At 42.4% G+C, this 25,300-nt stretch overlaps 3 protein-coding genes across 6 annotated transcripts in view; 1 reads left to right on the plus strand and 2 right to left on the minus strand.

The window, feature by feature from the left end:
- The window catches only part of TBC1D23 (TBC1 domain family member 23), a 32,369-nt gene extending 16,463 nt beyond the window's left edge, over positions 1-15,906 (minus strand). For 2 of the 3 annotated variants that reach the window (XM_081198976.1, XM_081198974.1), the window contains exons 1-8: positions 15,738-15,906; positions 8,657-8,781; positions 6,195-6,300; positions 4,825-5,029; positions 4,375-4,498; positions 3,323-3,447; positions 3,176-3,222; positions 2,046-2,149 (exon numbers count right to left, since the gene is read on the minus strand). In XM_081198976.1, coding sequence (XP_081055102.1) covers positions 2,046-2,149; positions 3,176-3,222; positions 3,323-3,447; positions 4,375-4,498; positions 4,825-5,029; positions 6,195-6,300; positions 8,657-8,781; positions 15,738-15,891 — 990 coding nt within the window. In that variant the 5' untranslated portion in view covers positions 15,892-15,906. The remainder of the gene's footprint in view (positions 1-2,045; positions 2,150-3,175; positions 3,223-3,322; positions 3,448-4,374; positions 4,499-4,824; positions 5,030-6,194; positions 6,301-8,656; positions 8,782-15,737) is intronic. The other variant, XM_081198975.1, reaches the window with a different exon arrangement.
- Positions 15,907-16,642: 736 nt separating this feature from the next.
- Positions 16,643-25,300, plus strand: part of CMSS1 (cms1 ribosomal small subunit homolog) — a 184,089-nt gene continuing 175,431 nt past the window's right edge. Inside the window, exon 1 of the mRNA XM_081199081.1 lies at positions 16,643-16,872. Coding sequence (XP_081055207.1) covers positions 16,812-16,872 — 61 coding nt within the window. The 5' untranslated portion in view covers positions 16,643-16,811. The remainder of the gene's footprint in view (positions 16,873-25,300) is intronic.
- Positions 20,757-25,300, minus strand: part of FILIP1L (filamin A interacting protein 1 like) — a 67,467-nt gene continuing 62,923 nt past the window's right edge. For both annotated transcript variants that reach the window (XM_081198922.1, XM_081198923.1), the window contains one exon: positions 20,757-21,970. In XM_081198922.1, coding sequence (XP_081055048.1) covers positions 21,782-21,970 — 189 coding nt within the window. In that variant the 3' untranslated portion in view covers positions 20,757-21,781. The remainder of the gene's footprint in view (positions 21,971-25,300) is intronic.

Consider the following 25,300-nt stretch of genomic DNA (forward strand, 5'->3'; position numbering starts at 1 on the left):
CTTTCTCCTGATCAATGTGTCAAAATACCCTTCAAAAATCGTGTCCAACAGCCGATAGACATGGTTTATTGGTTACATTTTTGGAAACACATTCCTTTGTCTCCATAGGCAGGTAATAGGTATGATCCACTAAAGCCTAAAGCATGACCCTCTCTCTCCCCTCAAACCCACCAGCAGAGGCAGAGATACTGCAACTGTAAATGACCTCCGGCACTTCCCTGTTCCTGGCGAGTAGATTTTGCATCAGCCTTTGTTGAACAGTATTCCAAGATCAGCAAGCACTACAGATAGCTTTTCCAGCTATTGCCCTGAAAATGGTAGCATAGATTCTATACTAGGCATATAGTAGCTGTACTCAAAGCCCATATCACACTTGCATCTTTGATAGTATAGCATTCATATAGCAGTGGTGGCTTTTACTTTTTTGTATTATGATGGGAAAAACTCCTTGTCATGCATCTGATTTGTGGCTCAGAAAATCCAGTATTCTAAAACAGGTTCAGGATTTCACAAGCCTACTGAAAGTCAAAAAGAACATGCTAGCAATTCAGTCTTTAAACTGATCTGCATATGTAACTATGAATATTTCCATTATCTGCTTTTGTAGATAATCACCCCAAGGGTTCTATTTTGGAAAAGAACTGTAGAAAATATTTTATTATTTATTAGCCAATTATGGAAATAAAATGAAAGGAATGAACCCCTAACTATACAAAGTCCAATTTCTTTTCTGATTTCTATTCAGATTCCTGTCTACAGTCACCCCCCAAAAAGCTGGTTTACAATAATATTATGACAGAGTTAAAAATAATGCCATCAAAAATATAGAATAAAATGTGATCATATTATACGTAGCTTTACATTTATTTCCCCAAGCCTCAATACAGCATTTCTGCCCCCAGAAGTGTGTAGCAAGTGGGAAATAATATAATGTTCAACTGCATTTTGCTCCTGCGACACGAAACTGAATGAAGCATACTTGAATAATGCTGTTTTGGAATGAGTGCCAACTTACATAACTGAAAATCAATGCTTTTCAAAGCCATTTGAATGTTGGCACAAGCCGCTCCAGGACTTGTTCCAAACAGTGATAAACTGCTGTAGTATCCAAAATGGTTTCGCAGCTACTGTTTCAAAAAGAAAAAGCTGCATCCTCAGAAAGGCCGGATTTGATTAAGTGCCAAGGTCCAAATCAAATTTGTTGCAACTGGCTAAGCAGTAGGAAAGTATCCTGAAATCACTTCTGGGAACACTGTACTGTGTATAAAGCTGAGGCGACATGTGAGACCAAAGGCTTGGAATTATTATTATTGGAATGACTCAGTGAATGAACAAAAAATTAATATGACAATGCAAGCTTCTAATATTATCTACCCTTTACACAGTTCACCCTATAAATTTGCATGTCGTTTGTGGCAGGCACTATGCAGTGACTCTGCATGCAAGCAAAGGAAGGAAAGGATACTGCAAGGTAGTTTTCCTCTTCCTCCCTAAATGGCAGCTGCTGCAAAGGCAAATGATGAGGAAGGCAGGGAAGTGGGAGAAGGCAAATCCAATATATTCTGTGGACCCAAACCTCAACCAGCTAACCAGGCAACCAGCTTTTCACTCTCAGGGGAGCAATAAACTTATTCACCACCACATGTTCTGCTTCCTCCTGTTCCTGGTGGGCAGGGTGCTTAAGGTTTAAGAGCCAATGGGAAGCAGACAAGGAAATTTGCTATGCCATCACCTGTCATGTAGTTAGTTGCCTCTGTATCCTTACACCTGCATACAGAAAAGCTGGGTTGTAGTCTCAGCCTTCTGTGATGCTCAAAGTAACATTTGGGCCGATAAAAATATAAGCTAAAAAAAGAGAGAGGCACTGCAGCACAAGACAGGCACCCATATTTGATCTAGACTTTTTTGATAGAGAATATATAACCCAAACTGTTCAACTTTCTCAGGCTCACCACTTCTACATATCATAAAATCAGGCCTGGGAGCCCTTGCTTGATTCCGATGTGATGCTGCCATGTGGAATACCCTAAGTGCTTGTCAATTACCTTTCTGAAGGAAGCTGGAGTTTTGCTACAATAATACTGTGCCAAGGAGAAAAGGTCCTCTATATCTTCTACTTCCAAACTGGCAGGGGATTTTTCTAAGAATTCTGAAACATATAACAGGGAAATTAGGGTCTGGGGCATTTAAAAACCAAACATTAAAATTTGTGTTTGCCAGAAGTAAAATGTATTTTATTTATTTTTTTAAAAAACAGAAGAATTACTCAAGCCAACATGTTTGCAGCTGAACCTCTTTTAGACACTCCAGCACTTTTTGGTTAAAGAACTCAAATATTTTCTATTTCACTACTTCTATGGCAGTCAGCTTCATCACAAATGGCACGTGTCTTTGGTGTAGGAGGAGACTCCCAAGTCCCATGGTAATAAAGGAGCACATCCTGGCTGCCTGAGCAACCATGACAATGTTCATTTCCATTTGTCCACCAAAGTCAGAAATGACAGAGCAGTGCACCCTTTAAATCCTGTACAAAGCCACATACTTTCCCAACATCCAAACAACAAATTTTGCTGGTGTGCATTTCTTCAAACACTCAATGAGAAGAGGTCTCATTTGTCTGCTGCCTTCACAAACAACTGTTCTACATTTAAAAAAAAGAGAAATATGCCATCTTGTAGGTCCACAGAAAAATATTTCAGATTCTCCAGATAAATGCAGGTGTGCAAGGAGCCATTAATCATAGCGAACAGCGAACCAAGTCAAATATAGGTTCATCTGAGTATGGCTGAACTGGGCAGAACTGACAAAGTAGGCAGGGGGAGCACACAAGCCTGCCCTGTATATTATGCCGCACTGCAATCTGAAGTTCAAAACATCTGGAAGGAACTTTGATTCTTGTTTTTTTTAAAATAACCTTGCAGGAGGAGAGGGGAGATGGTGTGGATGCTCAAAGCTGCTGTAGCCTTCTTCACATAATGCTAAACCATCGTTTAGATCTGGCCCCAAAAGAACTAGGCTCATCTTTTTAAGAACCAACTCTTTTAAAAGGTGAAAGTTAAGGGCCAGCTTAATTCTTCCATATCAGTGGGGTTTCCAAGCACCTAACCTTAGCAATATAGTGCCTAAGGATTTTTTCCCCCTGCAGTTGCAGCAGTATTAGAATGGCAGGACTTACTCACAACATCTTCTTTGTCATCTGACTCTGGTGCTAAGATGAATTCTCTGGAAAGAGGCAAAAGCGGAGATAAGGTGTAAGCACACAAAGTAGAGACAAGTCTATGTGGCCAACTAATTTGTTGCCCTGCATTAACTATATACTCACTTTGCATTAACAAGGATGATAAGCATTAGGAAATAAATGAAGAATGGATCTGCTAACTGTAGGTATCCGTCCCATATTGCACGAGTGACTTCATGAGAACAGTAGCTTGAAAACAGGCATCCAAGCTGGAAAATTAAAGGAATGAAAGGAAAGTCAAGCAAGTTTGTAGTTAACATTATTATATTCATAAACTACCTGGAGGGAGGGGGAATAATTAATACTCCAAAATCCAAAACCCTTGGGGTGCCTTTCAACTCTACAGTTCTATGATTCCATGTACTTATTAGAAGAGTCCCTTGAAATCATGGGGACTTACTTCTAAGAGTAAGGACTAAGGCTACAATCCTACACACACCTATCTTGGAGAAAGCATCACTGAACTTAATTCAGAATAAACTTGGGACTTACTTCAAAGTAAAGTTGCACAGAATCATGTTGCACGTATCCTAAAACGTCAGCTATGTTTGTATTAAAAGGCAGTTTTACCCATTTCCTGTGAATCCTGGTCATTTTTAAATATATTGCAGTGTCATAGCTTCCCAAACACCATTGAGGCTTCCTTAGCAAAAATCTGAATGCCAGTAAAACTCTGCAACCAAATATTTGGAAATAGCAGCTGCAAAGTAGAGTGTGTCTAAAGTGCACACAGTGTAGCTTCTATATTACAAATAACCACCCTAGTCTTCTTCCTAGTCTTCCTGGGAATTACAATTCTGCCAGAAGACTGGGATTTTGCAACAAACAGGAACCTCAGTTTCTTTGGCCATTACAATAATAATTATGTACCATAAGTGTTTACAGTTACTGTTTTGCTTATTAAAATGCCAATCTTTTGAGCATGGGATTCATTTTTAGAGACACATTTGTGCCCTATCTGCTAAGCGGACATCAGACTATTATAATGCCTAGCAGCTAATTTTAATACAATAAGGTCCCCTCACAGATTACACATGCCTTTTTTTGTTTAAGCTTCCTTATTTAGCAAATGATACTTTTTAAAATTACTACAGAAGTATGCTTTTCATTATGTTTCCCTACTTTCACTTTATTACCCAGTTGAGTGCATATGAGTCTGGGGTCATCTTTTTGGTGTCAAGAAAAGAGCACAGCTCTGGCTCATGGTACTGGAGGAGCAGCCGGAAGAGATGAAATGGTCTCCCTTTCAGGAAGCAGTCCCTAAAAAGAAGAATAGCAAAAGTGCTCATGAAACAGAAGCACAATTATTCCTATTGCACACAACTTTCTATTCTTAAACAAAATGAGCAGAGCATTAAAATTGAAGTCATAGACACCTGTGACAATAAAAATATCAGGCTCAGTTTGTAGCTTTGTTTCATACACACATGACAATGGAAAACACTATCAAACCCACAACAGAAAATTATTCCATTCTTTGAAAACAGCTAGTAAAGCCTCTGTCCTGGAAAAAAGTGGGTGGGTTTGGGGGAAGACGGCAAACAACATTTAAAACTAGAGTACACATGAATATATTTTTTCTTTACCTGGGGATGTACTTATTCATGATAGCATAGAAGCAGTTGTATAAGTCACTTCGTGGAAGTCGAAGGTGCACCAATGGCTTAAGTAGATATGTCCAACTAAGGCTAGAACTGTATTTGACATTACGAGATTTACAATAGAAGGTAATCACAGATTCAATATCCAAAAGTAATACTGACTTCTCCTCCTCTGGCACTGACAGCTGATCTGAAAACAGACAAATATCAAAACCATGTTGAAAATGTGTCATTTATCACTTGATTCACTGGTGGTACCTGTCATGCTGGGATCACTCTCAGAAACCGGGAATGTTATAGAGAGCAAGACAGGGCATTTTACACGCAGCTGCTATAGTGCTGTACCAACACAACAAGGCAATGAAGATCTATTAAGTCCCTTGAGTGCACCAATGCTGCTGATACACCCACTCTGCTACTTTTCCCTTCTAACTGCACCTCTAATATTGCATCTGATAATCCTCCATAATACCTGACAACATTAAGGAGTATTTTTTTTATGGGTGTGGATGCAAAAGAAGAGCTGGAAAGCCTCAGTGTACCTGTGGAAGCTCATGAATGGCCCTTTGGGCTCTGTCTCATTGTTATAATGCACAATAGCTCTCCCTGAATAGAGAGAAAGACATTGTTGCACTAGGCTGCATGATTATGCACTCAGCTGCTCATTTGACAGCAGACATAAGTCATCTCACATGAGCAATCAACTGGCAAATTGCACTGTGAATGCTAAAATTCTACTGTTGCATATTCATGTTTGAAAGTTCTCTGAGAAGGGAGCTTTAGACTGCAAGGTGAGCGACTGCAGAATTCGTTCATTCACCTTTTTTAGGGACAGAGGCTGCTTTTTTCAGTTCAACAAAAAGCAACTGCTGATAAGTAAACATTTATCTAAGTGATAATGGCTTTTATTCATTCATACATACATACATACGATTTATACCCCTGCCTTTTTGTAAAAATAACACTCTCAGGACAAAAACAAGTTATTTTAATATTTACAATATTTTAAAAGGCCAATATTTTTAAAGCCCTAGGAAAATAAAGACATCTAGAGAAAGCCTGCCAATCCTAGTATGGTAGCATGGTCCACATTTAGCCATCTGATAATTGCACAAAATAAAATGTATTAGCAGGGTCATTAAGCTAATGACGGCATTAATATACTTTTCAGCAATAATTCATAAAAGAGGCTGGCAAGACTACCAAGATATTTCAGCTAGACTTTACTGAAGTAATTCTGAAGTAATTCTCCACAGGTCTTAGAGCGGCGATAGGACAGGAAGGTAATTCTTCCGGAGAGAATAAAGTGTTCAGAAGGGTTTCAGCCTAGCAATTTAATCTTATTTCAGACTTACCAACCAGTTCTTGACAATCTTTGTGAATCAGTGTCTGTTCCGGCAGATCTAGACAGCCATCCCATGATGCCAAACTGTCTCCTTTACCTGCAACATTCAGTGCAATCTAAAAACACATACAAGAGAGGGTGGAAAACCTTCAGTATGTTTCAGTGTGCACAAGATTCAATTCTTAAACCTGAATTATTTAAAATTATTCAAGAAAAACATTTTAAAATGCAAATGTAGGAAGCTTTTAAAATTATCTCTTTACAACTTTCAGCATTCTTGAATAGTAAACTTCCTTAACGTTTATGTTTAATACAAAGTAACCATTCTAGATCAGACTTATGGTGGTTATTTTTTCCAGTGTTTTTCAACCACTGTTCTGCGGCACACCAGTGTGCCGCGAGATGTTGCCTGGTGTGCCGTGGGAAAAATTCGAAAGATATTTTTTTTAAAAAAGTCACATTTTCGCCCACTAGGCGGGCGCCGGACTGTGTCCACCCTATTTTCCATCCGTCCTGGGTGGGGATCAGATTGGATGGGATCGGATGAGAGCAGACAGGCGGTCCGCTCTCATCCGATTCCCCATAGAGAGCAGCGGGGCTCTGACATCTCCCTCTCCGCACACAGTGGTGGTGTGCATCGTGATTTTTTTCATGAAACAAGTGTGCCTTTGCCCAAAAAAGGTTGAAAAACACTGATTTATTCTATTAATGCAAAAAACAATGAAACAATGTTATTCTGTAGCACCTTAGAAACTAAGTAAGTTTGTTCTGGGTATAAGATTTTGTGTGCATGCACACTTCTTCAGATATATGAAAGCTTACACCCAGAACAAACTTACTGGTCTCTGAGGTGCTACTGGACAACATAGTAACGGTAAAGGTAAAGGGTCCCCTGACCATTAAGTCCAGTTGTGGCCGACTCTGGGGTTGCGGCACTCATCTCACTTTATTGGCCGAGGGAGCCAACGTACAGCTTCCGGGTCATGTGGCCAGCATGACTAAGCTGCTTCTGGCGAACCAGAGCAGCACACGGAAATGCCGTTTACCTTCCCACCGGAGCGGTACCTATTTATCTACTTGCACTTTGACGTGTTTTCAAACTGTTAGGTTGGCAGGAGCAGGGACCGAGCAACGGGAGCTCACACCATCACAGGGATTCGAACCGCCAACCTTCTGATCGGCAAGCCCTAGGCTCTGTGGTTTAGACCACAGCGCCACCCGCGTCCCTCACTGGACAATACACACACACACACACACACACACACACACACACCTCAACTGCGTCAGACCAACACGGCCTACCTGAATCTAGAACAATGTTATTCTGTGCACCTAAATAGCCAAAGCTCACATCCTACTTGTTCTGGTCAAATTAAGGGCCTGGCTACACATTATAAACTAGGGATGTGGAAACTTCTTAAGCCTGAGGGCCATATTCTCTTCCAGGCAACCTTCTGAGGGCCACATGCCAGAAGCAGGCAAGGCCAGAAGCAAAACTGGGCAGAGAAACAAATGTCACTTTTACCTCTGTACAGTAGTACAAAGGTTAATTATGGCGTAACTAGCCAGACATGCCTTCACCCAGACAAGCAAGTGGTATTGTCAGAGTTAGAGAACACATTCCAGCCTATTGGACTGTCAAACTGTTTCTGTATCTGTTCATAATACAAAAATGAAACAAATATTTCCCTGAGGTGTAAAGTGAGGGGTGGGCCTGATAGAGAGGCTTGGTTGGAGGGCTGAATTTGACTCCTGAGCCTGAAGCTTCCCCGCCCTGTTATTTTCAGAAACATGTAACAATACCGCAATTCCCTTTCTGAAACAAAAAAGACCATTTCGGACAGGGGTGACTGGGACCTGAGAAAAAAATGGGGAAATGAGATGCTGGACCCTTTCCCAAATGCCTATTTCTCTGCTTCAGGCACATTTCCCAGCTGCTTTCCCTCCCTGTAGGACTCAAGAGGTGTTTGTCCTTTCACACATGCATTTGGGACCCACATGAAAAGCCTTTTGAGGAAGCAATCAAGAAACTGCAAGCTGGGAAAGGAACAAATGTCCTGTTCCTGCAATGCTTCTCCCCATCCAACAGCACCCTCTGAAGTGACTTCTCCATCTGTGACATGGCCACTAACATACCACTGAACACCATTGCTTATTATGTGCAGTGAGGCTGTAAAAAAGATGCTGAAGGATACTTCATTTTGCATTTACAACATGAAATGTGGATGCTTAAAACAAAGGATGCCATAAAGTTAACTTTTATTGTTGTGCTTTCTTGTAAAAAGAAGAAGAAGCAATTATTGGATTTTAAAACACATATACACACACCAAGTATGAACCAAAATACAACTGAGACTGTTAGCTTTATAATGATAAGAGGTGAAGGGCCCCCTCTAAGTGGTTCCTGTCCCTTTTGAAAGAGGCCAAGAACTCCAGACAAATTACTACCTTTCAAAAAAAAAAAGGCCTTACCTTCCAGACCTTGGCTCTTAGGTCATCAGGCAAAGGTCGCCCTTGAATTATGTTTCGGACTGTTTCAAGATCACAACCACCTTCTTCTAGAGCTTCTGCAAGGTCATTCTCCCTGGAAAAGTTGTCTTAAATAAGATTAAGTGAATTTAATGCACCCCAACATGTTCATCTCTTAAAGGTAAAGGGACCCCTGACTATTAGGTCCAGTCGTGGCCGACTCTGGGGTTGCGGTGCTCATCTTGCTTTATTGGCCGAGGGAGCCGGTGTTTGTCCGCAGACAGTTTCCGGGTCATGTGGCCAGCATGACTAAGCCGCTTCTGGCGAACCAGAGCAGCGCACAGAAACGCCGTTTACCTTCCCGCCGGAGTGGTACCTATTTATCTACTTGCACTTTGACATGCTTTCGAACTGCTAGGTTGGCAGGAGCAGGGACCGAGCAACGGCAGCTCACCCCGTCACAGGGATTCGAACTGCCGACCTTCTGATCGGCAAGCCCTAGGCTCTGTGGTTTAACCCACAGCACCACCCGAGTCCCTGTTCATCTCTTAGTACAGGCTTAATTATTATTTCTTATTACCCCAAAGTGATGCGCAAAATATTTTACACAAAGCTAAAAAAAACCCAGTTAAAAACACCCCCACACCCTCAAGATGTACTTAAAACCAATATTAAGTGGGAACTCATTGCTTAATGTGGGGGGGAGGTGTAGAGACGTATCACACAGTGGTTTAGCAAGCTGTTCTGTGAAGTGCCTCCCCCCTCAGAAGAGGGGCTTGGTACTAGCTGTGAGGGGATAGGTGAGGTGTAAAGGGATGGAGACAGGGTTTGGTCAAGTATTGGGGGAAGGGTTAGGGTTGGCAAAGGATAGGCAAGGATAGCAAGCAGAGTGAGAAAAGGTAACAGCCCCTAGTAATTTGCCTATAAATAGAAGCATACATGATTCAAGTTCCATCTCATTTGAAGTGAAGCACCTTACATATTACATTCATCCTTCTGAAAATGAGACATGCTTTAGATTATATTTTAATGATCTGCCTTGTGGGTATGGGCATGTGCCGAAAGGGGTAGTGGAAAGAGATTAAAGAAACACTGAAATATTTATGGCAAAAATCTTAACTGGTTTGATCCAGAGTTAAGCATGTAACTAGGTGGGTAAAAGCCAACTACCTCGTTTCTCTGCCCCATGTCAGTCAACCCAGGCTCCTGAATATGCTCTGCCAAGGGTTAGAAGACTCTCCTGAATAGTATTGGGTATACAGCACAGCAGGCTGAGAGGGAAGAAAGAATCCCTGAAAACTGGCAGCTTCTGTAAGCTGGAACTCCCTTCTTGGAAAGCACCCCATCCAAATTTCCCTTTTCTATAGCCTCAGGAACTACTACTTACCTTTAAAAAGTGGGGAGGGGGAGTTCTGCCTCTGGGGAGCCACCAATGGGGGCAAAAGTTTAACAGCACAGAAAAGAGGGTTCCTGGGTGCTAATACCTTCTGGTGATGGCAGCAACCCAAAGGGATAAGAGGCCCCTCTTATAGGTATGAAGAGGGCTTTTCTCCCCATTTTTATATCCCACTGCAGCCTGCCTATGGAGACGAAACTGCCCTCCCCCACTCATAGGCAGAGAATGGGACAACCTACACACACACACACACACCAGTGTGTGTGTGTGTGTGAGAGAGAGAGAGAGAGAGGTCTATATGTGTGCTGTATGTGTGGCAAGTATGAGTGCATGTGTGTACACATGTATGTGTGACTGTGTGTACACACGTAATGCATATGGCCCTCAACACAACCCTTGAGCTGAAAAAGTTTAGAAATTAACAGTGCTTTTCATAGGCCCTTAGTGGTAAAACGGCTGTTCTCAAAATAATATTGATTTGTCAAGATGTAATGAAATGGGGGTGAAAAAAGCAAAAAAAGAAGAGCTCTGGGGGTGATTTTATAAGTTAGTATATACTATACTGTACTATATCATACTAACATAAACTGTACTATCTTGCTGTTGGGAGAAGGCAATGGCTCCCCTGCTGTTCTTATTCAGCAGCGTATGAACTTATTATTATTGCTTGCTAAGCCAAACTAGGATCTCTTTCATCTTTTAATTATTTCACTATAATGAACACCTGTTTTGGAACAACTCATTGATCAGCCAGCTGGAACCTTGGAAAATTAATCTCCTCCTAGGCTGCTGAAGTGCTTATTCATATGCTCCACAGAGATGTAATGATGCTTTTATCTCTCCTCTCTTAATAATAGTCACTCATTGCTTCTGCCTATATTCTCAAGAGAGTCCTGTTATAAAAACACTGCATGCATTCTGAGAACCTCAGATTCAATTGTTCTATGTACAGTATTTCCTCCAGTAACGCATGTGTTAAGAGCACAGCAGCCAGTTCAACAAGTTATACGCTGACTTTGATGTGCCAGCGCATTTGGTCTCCTTTGGCTCACACCCAAAACTTCATTGCCAATCACCTTTTCCCAAAGCCCAGGCAAATATGAGGGGCAATTTGCTCTTCTGTTAGGGTCAACCCTCAAAAAGCAGCCCTTTACTTTACGGTGCCTTCCATAATTTAAGATTGCCAACGAAACTACAATATTATTTGGAAATTATTACCTTCAAATGTGAAAAACTTGATTGAGTCTTGGAAAATTCTCACAGAATTTAGTTAGTTCCATCGTACTAATAACCACATTTTAACAACAATAAGGAAGCTCAGACACATTCTTAACTACCACTGGAAATTCCCTCTACCACACTCTGATGGTGGTTGGAGCATAACCACCTCTTCCGTTTCATCATGTCTGCCTTATTCAGTTCTCAGTCCTGCATTCCTCATGGCCACCGCAAATGTTTGTTTCTCCCATGTGAGCCTGATTCATGTGCGTAAAAGAGGAACTTCCACAATCCTCCATTCTACTACATGTGCGCTTTGTGTTGCTCTCTGCTGGACCATCATCAATTATGATAAAGATCCATGTGTTTGAGGAAGAAAATGAGACCATGCAGATTGCTTCTGTTCAAAATTCCAACTAGCCAGCCATGTTCTGTTCTGTGATACTCAGTTACATTCCCCCCCCCTCCAGTTTTCAATTTTTTTGCTCCAACTATTATCAGTATTCTATGCCCACTGAACTTACACAAAAGTGAATTCAGCTTTTCTGCGTAGCTAGTTTAGCATAGTGGCTAAGAGCCCATGTTACAAATGAAAAGGTCCCTGGTTTGAACCTTGTCTCTACTGTGACCTCATAAGGTGGCCACTCTGCCTCAGTCTTAATCTTCCCATCTGCAATATGGGGGGTTAATAATACTGACTTACTTTACAGTGTTGTTGTAAGTAAGCTTTACACATCTGCAAGTGCTATACAAATGTTAAGTATTGTTGTTGTTGCTTAAAAAAAAAAAAAAGCTAGGCAGCCGGTGCCGGTCTCAAACCGCTGGAAGCTATTGGGGGATCCAAGCAATGTGTTGGTCGATGGAATCACTGGACTAAGCTGGCTCCAAGTATTGTTGCTGTTATCATTATGCAGTAGTTTGGTATTCTATGAATGAGTGTTTTACTTTTAAAACTATACTATTGTGAAACTCCTTATTCCTGCATATTTCCAGTAATTTAATGGAATTCCAAAGGAAGGAGTTGAATATTGTATGGGGAGGGCCAGGGAAATGTTGCACATAAAAGCTGCATTCTAACACTTTTAATACCCTTTTCACTAACAGTTTCACAATGATTTTCTTCTGCCTTTTACATCTTATTTCCCAACTCTACCTGACATATTTTCTCATTTTAAAAATATTTGCTAAATACCCATTTCGTGTTTTATCTGTTTAGCGAGGGGACAGGGAGTAAGAAAAATAGGCATGATTCTGTTCCAAATTACAACACTGGTACATGAGATGAAGCTAGCAGGCTACTGTCCAAACAGAATTCTCTACATGACTGGCCACATTAAGGCAAAATGCACAGTACGTATGATTTTTAGAGAGCTAGTTACTACTTTAAGCAAAATGGACCAAGCCCATATGTTACACTTGAAAAAAGTCAGGCTCCTAACCCTTAAAAAGGTGCTACTGGAGTCTAGACATTTTAATTCCCTCCAATCCATGCAGAGTAGGTTCCTAAAAATCTTACCCTGGGTCATTTTTTTTAAAAAGGAAGCTCTTCATTTTGATTCCCAGAAACAAAGATTCAAGAACTCTGCCACAGTCACTCTCTCAGACTACATGGAAACTCAAGAACATTTTCTGAAACATGAACATGAGCTAAAATTTCCAAAGTGTTTTTAGCAATTAGTAGTATTCATATCAGGTACTCTTTGTCTTTATAACAATCAGGATTTTCCTAAGACCTCCCACAATGGATCAATACATTCCCCAAAACACATATTGCTAGAAATTTGGTGACAACCATGAATTCTGACATGTGCCTAGAATATAAAATTTCTGGATTCTAGCAGAGATCCTTATATTCTTTTTGGGTTGCATGTATATGAAGAACTTAAGACGTCTATCTCCAGGAAGTCACAATTGCAAGACGATAACAGACAAGTTCAATCCTGGAGGTGACCCTAGAATAAAAGATTTTGTATGCTAGTGCTTAGCCGTGACTTTCATTAGTGCCATTAGTTTTTGCACCTTCTACCCAATACTTCTCTCTGAACCACGCTTATCCAATGAACTTCTGTGTTTGTTAAAAAGTAAGCAGAAAAGACTGTAAAGACCTTCCAACATCACAATGCCCTTTGGAATTCTCCAGCAGTCTTTGCTTATGTTATAACTTCCAAACTCATTTGCTCATCGTCATATCACACAGTACACCTATTTCTTGTCTCATCCATCTAGTACAAACTTTGCCACAGTAAAGTTACAACTTGTAGGCTTTATCTCAGAATGCGCTTGACAATGTTATAAACAAGTGGCAACATGCTTAATATTGCTGAGTAAGAGATACTAATAACTAAGTGCATCATTTACATTGTGACATGACAAATGCTTAATAAATAACAGACCCCATTCAACCTCCCTGCAAACTTTGTCCAAATAAATCAGAATGAATGTTCAATAAACAGGTTGACTAGAAGCAACCTGTGATAAGTGAAGTTTGAGGTCTGCTGCAAGTCACATGGAGTGCTACTCTAATTCAGTATATGGCTGCACCTTAAATCTTTTTGAACCCAGACTCAAATTTGGAAGCAATCCCATTATAAAGAAAGCTGGACTCCCCATTTGTGACATAAAGCAAAACAAAAGGTCCAGTATTTAAGTCTAAAAATTTACTTTTTAGATAGAAACTCCTTGAAACAGCCACACACTAGAAATCATAAAGGAGAGTAATCATGCACCAAATTTAGCCAACTTGAATATTCTGACACCAGTGGATAGTGAACTTGACATGGGGTAAATTTTCCCATACCTAAAGAAATCTAGAAGAACAGATAATTTGGCGTTAATTACTGTAAACTATATTGTATATGTAGCTTACAGTAATTAACGCCAAATTAATTAAAGCCAAAACTGTTTATGCACAGGCAAAAGATGCACCAAATATATGTCACAATCATTCAGTGAAAGGAAAAAACTAAAGATCACTTTTATGTGTACTATCCAATCAGGTGAGACCAGATTCTATTCATAACAACAGCAAGGTGTGTGTGTGTGTGTGTGTGTATTCTCTAAGGCTCTAATCCAAGTAAACAAGCAACCAGTCATGCTGCAGAGTATAAGTCCTGTGGAATGTCCTCCTGTCAGATGTCAAGGAAATAAACTACTATCTGACTTTTAGAAGGCATCTGAAAGGAAGTTTTTAATGTTTGATGTTTTAATTTGTTGGAAGCCGCCCAGAGTAACTGGGGCAACCTAGTCAGATGGGTGGCATATAAATACTAAATTATTATAATTAGAATTATTATTACTCAGAAACTGGGTCAGCTGAATTTAAAGGGCGTTACTTCTATGATAACATGGGAAAGATCCATGTATATTAGTATCATAGCAGTTTTGTAGAAAGAAAAAGTTTGAACAAAAGTCCACTCCAAATTAAAGTTAGAAACGATGAACTCGCTTAGACATTTTCCTGAAACTGAGTTGAAAACTGCCAAGAACATGAATGTTCAGGACAGATTTTAAAACAACTGACACCACACTAACGAAAATGAAAATACGTTAGGCACACATATTGGCCTGGATCATATAGACCCAATGAAAATTAAGTCAGCTTTAGTGTGAACCCTTAAGAAATGCCATGCTGAATGAGATGGAGATCTGGCTAACTTTGCATTATTCTAGTCACACCAACAGCTAACCAGAAGCGTGTGAGATGCTCACAGGTGAAGCGTGAAGATGACAGGGCATCCCCCCAATAGTGTTTATGTCCTCAGCATCCAGTAACTGGAGCCTCTGTATAGGGAGCGCCATTCAGCCACCGTTACTAGCGGGGAACAGCAGTTATAATACAGAGTAGCAATCGGGGGTTGGGGAGGAGAGTCCAAGGTGCTCAGCTGTAAACCTCGCCGGGTGGACCTTGATCCAGCTCAGCTCTCAGCCCAAACTGAACCACAGGGCGGCTGAGAAGGTGTGCAAGAAGCTGCTTGAAAGAAGGGCGTTCCGGATAACCTAATGCCATAACAGGTTACACAGATCATAGACCCGATCCCAGACCCAGATCCCACCTCGCCCGCCCGCCCCCTTGAGATTATTGTTGTTGTTGTTTCGAAGGAGCCTGGGATTAAGGGGTGGGGATGGATCCCAGCCTTGGCTTTCAGCCCAACTTGACAGCTCGTCCTCCTCCTCCATCGGGAGCGAGCAGGGGCAAGCCGAGAGGAATGGGGGGCTGCGGGTGCAGAGAGCCCTGCCTGCTCCCTCGAGACACCGGCCCTTGCGGAGGGAAGAGGCAGAAGGGAGCTGCCCACGGCAGGCGGACTGGAGTCGGCCGGCCAGGGGGCTCCGGGCTGGGGCTGCCCAGAGCCTACAGGCATTCCGGGCGGGGCAGTTTCTGTGACGAGAGGCCGCGAAGGTGGGGAAAGCGACCCCTGTCCGCCCACCCCACCCTCCGGAGAACTCCATCAACCGATGGATTGTCCAACTCACCAGCTTCTCGGTGGGAGCGCTTCCTCCGCTCCCGCCATAGCTGTTGACGTGCCCCACCACCGAAGCCGTAAAGCGCGGCCGACATTGCCAAGGTTTTCTGTCGCAACCTCTCCTCCTTGCGGCATGGCTGACGTAAAGCGCAGCATTCGCGCATAGACTTACGATAAAATAACTGGCGCACAGCCTTTAGGTTCCGAGTCCCCTTTGCAAGCTCTCCCCCCTTTTCGTTCGTGTGTTTGGTTTTGTGCCTGGACAGAAGTGCTTCTGTTTCCCCATAAGGAAACAATATATATTTATGGAGGTAGCCATGATTTTATTTATTCATTATATTTCATTCAAATGAATCCCAAAGCAGCTTACAAGCAATAAACAAGTGTGAAAGAACATAATAACAGAACACCACACACCCGGCATAAATAATGTAGTATAATTAACATCGTAAGCGAAACGATTGCAACCATAAAACTCTGCTAACAAAGCAACAACTAGATATCGCAATTAGAGCAAAAGTCGTATTACACGATTATCCAATCAATGCACCATCTATTAGTGATGTTGTGAGAAGGATGCAACCCCGAAATGTAGACACTGGTGCTTTCCAAAGAGAACTGACTTTTGCATTGTAAACGGCTTGTCGAGATACTGTATTGCAAATGGTTCTCCAGCAATAGGGCTGGTGTGTGTGTGTGTGAAAAACCAACATGATTTTTCCAAAGAAGGCTAAATCTGAATTAAACTTGGGGTGGCACTCTCTAGAGGACCCTTTTATGAGCCCTTACCGCTCCGGACCAGCACCCCGTGCACAAACGCCCCCATCCTAAAGCCGCTTATCCACAAGCAAAGCACGCGGAGGCGGAGCGACGACCACGCGGCTCCGGAGTAAGGCTTCCTCCTCTTCCCAAGGGCGGCGCCGCGCTCGTTGCTCGGGACGCCTGCGGAGGCCCCGTCCCACACCCGCCCCTCAGGGCGGACCTCGCCGTCCTCGGTCGGAGCAGGGCCAGCCGGCGGCTTCCTCCGCTCCTCCCCCTTCTCAGCCCTTGGTAGGAGCGGCGTGGCCTGCGGAGAACCTGCAGCATGGGGGACACCCTAGACGAGCCCTGGTGGGAACCACGTGAAGGGAGCGGCAGCAGTCCAGGTACCGAGCAGTGGCGTTTGCTGGTGACTGGGGAAGTCAAAAAGCAAAAGCCTTGCTTTGCTTCAGACTTTCTTTTGGCCGTCTTAGAGTTTGGTTGGCCGCCTGTCGTGGAGGTTTCAGTTCATATTCCTGCATTGCAGGGGGTTGGGCTAGATGACCCTCTCGGTCTAGGGTTTCTTCCAACTCTGTGACTTTCCTTTCTCGCTCTCTCTCCTCTACACATTTTGTCTCCACTTGGGCAAAGCAACTCAAATCTTCGCTTTCCAGCCCCAACCTCTGATTTATTGCGCTCCCTTCACTGCTAGAGTTTTCCTCCTGGTGAGATGTGGGGCTAGTGCCGGATTTACACATTAGCTAAACAAGCTATAGCTTAGGGCCCCACTCTCTTGCCCCCCCCCAAAAAAAAATAAAGGAAAAAAACAACTGGATGTACATTTCAAAAATATAAGATAAAAACAAATAAAATAAAACCTACATACAGCAGCAGTGTTTAGTGTTGTGTAGGCTCCTATTTGTTATGTGCAAGTGGCTTTAGATACCTATTACTGTAGGTCCATAAATTACCATATAGCATATATTCAACACAAAAAACAGCAACAATTTGTTGTTGACACAGAACAGCTGGACATATAAAGGGCCCCATTACCTTCAGTAGCTTAGGGCCTCATCAAACCTAAATCCAGCCATGTTTATTGTACTCTCTTCACTGCTGTTTTGCTAGAGCAGGCACCCCCAAACTCACCCTCCAGATGTTTTGGGACTACAACTCCCATCATCCCTAGCTAACAGGACCCAGTGGTCAGGAATGATGGGAATTGTAGCCCCAAAACATCTGGAGGGCCAAGTTTGGGGATGCCTGTGCTAGAGTTTTCCTCCTGGTGAGATGTGGGGCGTTAGGATAATGGCCCCAAACCAATAAAATGCATTTTAAAAACAAATGAATAAACAGTGTTAAACTGCCTGCTAGGTTTCTGACTGGGATTTGTTCTTCAGCTGAGCTGAGGAGGGACTTGTCTCCCTTCAGCCCCTTTAGGAAAAGAGCTTGGGTGCACTGCACTTTTTGAAACCAATTTGGCTTCCAACTAGCCTGTGAAACAGGTGGCACAAATGAAAAGCCGAAGTGACCTTTCAGGAGGAGTGAAACTGGAAGCAGATCCCCTTATGAAAAGGCCTTGAAGCTTTAAGGGTTTAAGGACTGCTGCTTATGAGGGGGATAAATATAAAAGGGGGTGGAGGGTACAGTTCTCAGGGACATATGGATGACCCCTTTCTTGGGTTTCATTCTGGAGACTTGGTTGATGGAGCTGTGTAGGGATCCTTGTCTGTGAAAGAATGAGTATGTAAAATGTGTACGTGTGATTGGGCATATATGTTATGTTTGCATGGTGACCATGCATTCCCATCACCTGCATCTAATCTCTGGCCTTTGCTTACATACATATATGCCTAATATACTGAAGAGGGTTTTCTTGACATAACAAAAGACCAGGGTTCTCACTTACGAAGACAGAGAAGGAATATATATATTACAAAAAGAAATCTCAGGGTTGTGGGTTTGAGCCCTACGTTGGGCAAAAGATTCCTGCATGGCCAGGGGTTTTGTAGTTCCTTTGTGATCCCTTCCAACTCTACAGTTTGGTGAGTCTATGAACCACATATAAATATATATTGGTCTTATACTTCTTCGGCTGCTTTTCATTCTGTGAAATGGGTTGGCAACCTAAGGCCCATGGGCCACAAGCGGCCCACGGGGGTCGTTTAACCGGCCCATGAGCTACCCCCGAACCGAGCCACCCGCTCGGTGAGTCCCCACACGCTGCACTAAACTGGCGCAGTGCGAGGACTCTCTTTCGGGGCGCCGGAAATAGCACCTGCATATGCACCAACGCTGGAAATTGCATCTATGCAGACGCTGGAAATCGCACGCATGCGCGATCCAGCCCACAGAGGGATCTCTGCTGGAGTGAACTGGCCCAGGCGAGGTAAACCTTGCTGAGCACTGCTGCAAAATATCTGGAGTGTTGTAGCTTGGTGAGGGTGCTGAGTATTTTTTGCTACCATATGCCAGATCTCTTCCTTCCTCCAACAACAGTTCCCAGGTTTTTCTGAGGAGACAAACAACTGTGAAAACTATTAGAGCATGTTGTGTAGCTATAGCCAGAGAGTGCTTTTTGGCAATATGAATGCTGCCCTCTAGCGTCCCTCACTTAAGGCCTTTCTGTATAACCAGTTTTTGGTGGACTACACTATAATGTTCTGTTACTGCTGGAGGTGGGTGAGCTTCCTGGAATGGTTCAAAGCGAGCCTTCTGCAAAAGAGTTAATTTGTGCTATATTTGTGCCTGAATTATGGTCAGTTTTATTCAAAACTCTGTCATGCCCCTGAGCTTGGTACCATGATGAGTGTAATGGAGTCTGGAGGCTTCTCCATCTTGGAACCTCCAAGGGAGTTCACAGTAGCATCTTGGGCATAAGATTCTATGGGAAACTTACTTCCTGTTGGTCCTGCCAACTCTATTAGAGTGTCAGGATCCATAGCAACTCCATCTCCTATGGGTGGTTGCACCTAGGATACCTGTGGCCTGGGTTTTTTTTATTACAGTACTCACCATTATGGAGTACTGTCACTTTTTTGTACTGCTGCTTATGGCAGCCATTTTGTGCTGGCACCCATGGCACCATTATCAATATATGGTGTCCCTCATTTTTTACCCCAAAATTCAAACTTCAGCACAATTGCTAGTAATTACACAAATAACACCCCCCCCCAATTTCTTGCCATTTGCCATTCCCCCAAAGTTGTATTTCTCTTACAGGGCTGTGTAATAAATTGCATTTTTTGTGTGGTGGCACTTACACTTTGGAACTCCCCGTCTATTGACATCAGGCAGGTGCTTTCACTGACATTTTACGCTCCTGCGCAAAACATTTTTGTTTAGGCAGGTGTATCCGGACATTTGTAGAAGTTACATGTGTTTTATTCTGCTTTTTGGTTTGTTCTTGATTTTAATTAGCTTTTGAAAGTTTTGAAATACCTGTTTTTAATGGTCTTATATTGATGATGTATTTTGTTTGTAAACTGTTTTAAGGTTTTATTGCGATCAAGTGGTATATAATTTTTGTTAAATAAGCAACGTGTTATTTTATAAGCTGTTTCCATCATATGCTTACTTGTTTGATGTCTATAGGCTTCTCCTGTCCAACACAATAGTTTGTGTTAAATAGACATCCTTTCCCATCACATGTGGTATGAATAAAACTCGCAAAACTATTGTCGACACCAAAGTGTAGTGTGCCAGGGCTTTGTGGTACCCACAAGCACCATGTTGGAGATCCTAGCTCTAGAAGGTGTCAAGGGGAGAAATAAGCTCTGTAGGTCTCTGAGTGAAATAACAAAATGCAACAGGCACCTCTATTTTATGCAAGTATTCCAGTACTGCATCTATACTGCACTGTTCATAATTACATTGCACTGTGGGGCATGGTGCCCAGCATGGGGGGGGGCAGCTGCGACGGCACCCCACCAGGATTGCACTGCCGGGGGCGGTGCGTTCCCCCGCCCCCCTCTTCTTCCACCAGTGTCCTCACTCTGGCACACATGCCTGGGAGAATGTTGACTCTCCTCTCCTTCAGAAGCAGCTTCTGCCTCTTTCAACAGTCCCACCTCAATTCTTAGGGGGAAAACTCCTCTTTTATAGTCACTTAGGGCATGGGATACCCTCATTTGACACCAGAAGCCAAAATAATATGGAAACTTATTGCATCCCCCCCCCTTAAATTTTTTCACATATGCTTTTCAGGGAATTGTTGTAAGAGTAACATCTCCCTCCTTTGGGTAGCACCTTAGGAATGTGGCTCAGTGATGCATATTATTTCACATTGACATATGAAAAGATTTAGCTTTATAATGAGACATAGGAGAATGTTCATTGCCTTGCTTTACAAACCCAAACACACAAGAATGGTACTGGCTTAAAAATAATTAGCTGTCAATTTAAAAAATACTTCCTCATTCAACCTGCATGTTAAACACTTTGACACACAAAGTACATGGGAATAATTAAAATACACAGCACCTTAGCTTTTAAAATACATAGTCTCCTTGCAAATAATCCACTTCCTCCATGTACTGTATGGTATGCAGCATTTCTGCCTCTAGTGCCATTGCTCCCCAACTCTTTTTCCTGTTGGGGAAGGGTACTGAATGTCAAACCCTCTAGCCTTCTCTTGTGTTTCTTCTGCTGCCATTTTGGTGTCTGGCAGGAGAAGTATGTTCTTGGTGCCATACCACCAGGTTCTCTGTAGGTGGAAGGAGCAGGACAGGCTTCCATTGCTATTTCGCCTGGGTTGTCTGCTTCCCAGTTACCCATTTGCATCATCTTCCTCTACCTTGGTCATATCTAAAGTTATACTATACTGTCTGTTCGATACGACTTTTCTGTTTCATAGCAATGCAAACAACCTTAAGAAACACCGTCACCATTTCACCAGAATAAAATGCTCTCAGGTGACCGTCTAACTATAGCTACCGTTTAAGCAAGTGAAATGATCTACGTAGTAACAGACCATAAGTAGATGGACATAATTTCACTGCTGTGTGGAGTAACCTTGCAAGAGCTAACATCTAAACTAATTGGAAACCTCATTTCTCACTCTGTGCTAAGAGGCAACCTCTGTTAATGTGCTACTCGGTACAGATCGGGAATATGGAGCACCCTTACACTGCTTTGTGGAGAACAGAAACTTCATAAGCATGTCCTGATGCTTTACAATTCCAGTGTCAACGTTTCCTGCCCATGTATGATGCTTTTATATTACCTTTTACTTGCATAGGTCTTAGGGACAAAATGGGCATGGTGTATCCTCGTTACTCAAAAGTTAGACATTATTCTATTACATATCAGGCCAGTCTATCTTTTCCCACCATTTTGAATGACAACGCTGGGAATGGTTTTGGTGATGTGTGATTTTCCAGATTTACTGTCCTGGAGTGGGGTCTTGAGTTGCCCAGTAGGTGTCCTCACTGGTACTACAGTTGCACTGGTATTCTTTGGTTTAGGGATCCGCGTAGGAATTGCTTGACGGAAGACATCAGCAATCTGGGATAGATTACAAAAGAAAAGGGAGAGGAGTAATTGTTAAGGCTGGCAGTTTGCACAGTTCTTTAGTAAACTAAACATACAAATTGGCATGAAATATAACTTAAAATTGCTGGAATAATACAGTTTTGGGGTTGTTTTTAAAGAAGATAACAGATAGGAATGTAAGAGCTGTGAAGGACTTTGTCTCTAGATGGCAGCAAAGTTCAATAGTTTGTAGAAAATGACCGTTTTCAAACTCTGAAGCATGTTTTTTTAAGTGTCACTGGGGATTGCGCTTGACCAAATTATGAACAGTGGGGTTCTAGATTTTGTTACAGAGCTAACTGAACCAAGTAGATAATCAAGACAAATGTTTTTACAAATTGCTCAAGATGTGTTGTGAAAGGGACCATCAGGGAAAGCAAAGGAAATATTTTTGGGTCCATATTACATCCATATTTTAGGTGAGAGCAACACGAAATATTTATTTCTGTTCAGTTTCTTTTTTTTAGCTGTGTCCTGATTTACAGTCTAATAGGATTAATCAGGAACAGCACTTCTGTGATCATTTGGTCACTTTGTGATTTGGTGTCTAGGCTGCTTTCACTTTTTGTAAAATTAGAAGACACGGGAAGATTTGGCAGGCATCCTTGCTTTTGACTTAGATATCTCTTAAACACCTTTCCATGTTGACAGGTTTATGCAGTTGTCTAAAATGTACGCTGAGTAGCTAGTCATTTTAGAGATTGCTTTGTATTGTTTTTAAATGTCTTTATGTTGTTATACACTTCCCTGATGTTTTTTTAGGATGACGGTATATGAATACTTTAATAAATAATTATAAGAAAGACACGTGTGTGGCTTGAGATGGCAATGACTTGTTGCACCTCTTTCTGGAGCTGTGCAGATAGTAGGCTAGAAGAAAAAAGCCATCTTTTAGCCCCTTGGATGCAACCTTGAGGCAGCTGCAATTCATGGTGGACAAGAAGGAAACGACAAGACTGCAGTAAATATAAGTAGGGATAGAGAACCTGTGGACATCTAAATATCGTTGGCCTCCAGCCAGCATAGGTAATTATTGGGGTGAAGACTAGAAAGTGATGACCAGAAGGCTACAGGTTTCCAATCCCTGCATTAAACAAAACCCATTAAACTTAGCTGCTAAAAACCACACCAAATAAATGTATAATCAGAGGTATTGACTGATCTTGGAGATTGCAAATCAACATAGTGTAAAAATCTTCACAGGTCAAAAATTAACACTTTGGATAGTGTCCTGGAATAAATATGGGTGCTCAGCGGATTCTGGGTACTGTGGCTCTTCCAAACAGCTATCAAGGGCACCTGTTGCTCCCAAAGTCTACTGATATTTTTTTTTTAAGGCAACCAAGAGGGAGATGTTCAGAAAGACTGATTCTGCAAGGAAGGCTTTTATCCTGCTGATCAGCTGGAAAGGATAAAGAGTGTGACTCGCAATCTGAAAATGCAAACAACTATGGCACTTAGGGGACGCAGGTGGCGCTGTGGGTTAAACCACAGAGCATAGGACTTGCCGATTGGAAGGTCAGCAGTTCAAATCCCTGTGACGGGGTGAGCTCCCGTTGCTCGGTCCCTGCTCCTGCCAACCTAGCAGTTTGAAAGCATGTCAAAGTGCAAGTACAGTGGTGCCCCGCAAGATGAATGCCTCGCAAGACGGAAAACCCGCTAGACGAAAGGGTTTTCCGTTTTGGAGGTGCTTTGCAAAACAAATTTCCTATGGGCTTGCTTCGCAAGACGAAAATGTCTTGCAAGTTCCTGCGGGGTTTTTTTCCTCCCCCCGCCCTTTTTCCCAAGCCGCTAAGCTGCTTATCAGCTGATCCTAAGCTGCTAAGCCGCTTAACAGCTGATCCTCTAAGCCGCTTATCAGCCAATCCGCTAAGCCGCTAAACCGCTTATCAGCTGATCCGCTAAGCCCGCTAAGCTGCTAATGGGCTTGCTTCGCAAGACGAAAAAACCGCAAGACGAAGAGACTCGCGGAACGGATTCTTTTCGTCTTGCGAGGCACCACTGTAGATAAATAGGTACTGCTCCGGCGGGAAGGTAAATGGCATTGCAGTGTGCTGCTCTGGTTCGCCAGAAGTGGCTTGGTCATGCTGGCCACATGACCCGGAAGCTGTACACTGGCTCCCTCAGTCAATAAAGCGAGATGAGCGCTGCAACCCCAGAGTTGGCCACGATTGGACCTAATGGTCAGGGGTCCCTTTACCTTTACCTTATGGCACTTAGAGGCTACAAACATGAGAGAGCAATGGAAGCTGAACATTGCCTACTGGGGTACTTTACTCCCCTATTTAATTCGTTTTACCTAATGTTTTATGTGGGCAGAAGGCCCGCTTGGACCAGCCTTGCATGTGTATATCTGATGTCTGATTGTGCACATACATCCCCTCTTTGAAAAATTAACTGGTGAATGGAATTTGTGTGTATATGATGTTGAAGTGATAAGGTTTGGCCTACAGAGGGTGCGATTGCTTAATTTCTGTTCCATTTATAGTCTGCTGAGTGTGATGTAGTCAAGTTCCCTTCATATACCTATGGGTAGAAGCTGGTTTCCCTTCATATTTATCCCCCACCTGGGCAGAAGATCTGATATGCTGAGAAGAAAATTGTTTCGTGTATGAGAGAGCCTGGAATAAATGGGCTGGTCTGTTTCTGGTTATTTTTTAATGATAATAATAAATAAATAATAAATTTTTATTTATATCCCGCCCTCCCCAGCCGGAACCGGGCTTAGAGCGACTAACAACAGTAAAATAATACAGCATTCTAAAATCATTTCATTATAAAATCATTTCAAATCAAATTGATGGCAACCATTGGGCTAGAGTTCTGTGAAGAATTACCAAAGGAGGGGGTCAGAATAATAAAAAAATTTTATTAATGCTTCTGCCTGAATTGCTGAGTTCAGTTCTACTTAGGAAGTATTCCTGATTAGTTCCTTTCCTGTAAGATTTCCAAATGCTTCTAATTCCTCTTTGGCAATACATATAGCCAAAGAAACCCACGTGCAAATACCAGTTTAGCCTTGGAGTTCTTTGGCAACTGCCCCTGTGTGTCAGCTTAAATTTCTCATGTCTGCAGTACAAATTAATACAGTACCTCGTTTCACAGGGCTTACGTAGCTTGGTGAAATCAGGATTGTGAAGCATGTTTCGTACAATAAATGTGATATATGTATATACACACACATACAAATATGCAAACTTGTTTTCTCCTGCTATGGAGGGTAGGACCCAAACCGTTGGATTCAAGTTACAAGAAAGGAGATTCCTACTAAAGACCAGGAGGAACTTTCTGACGGTAAGAGCT

The sequence above is a fragment of the Podarcis bocagei genome (assembly GCF_964188305.1).
Source record: "Podarcis bocagei genome assembly, chromosome: 6".
Lineage (NCBI taxonomy): Eukaryota > Metazoa > Chordata > Lepidosauria > Squamata > Lacertidae > Podarcis > Podarcis bocagei.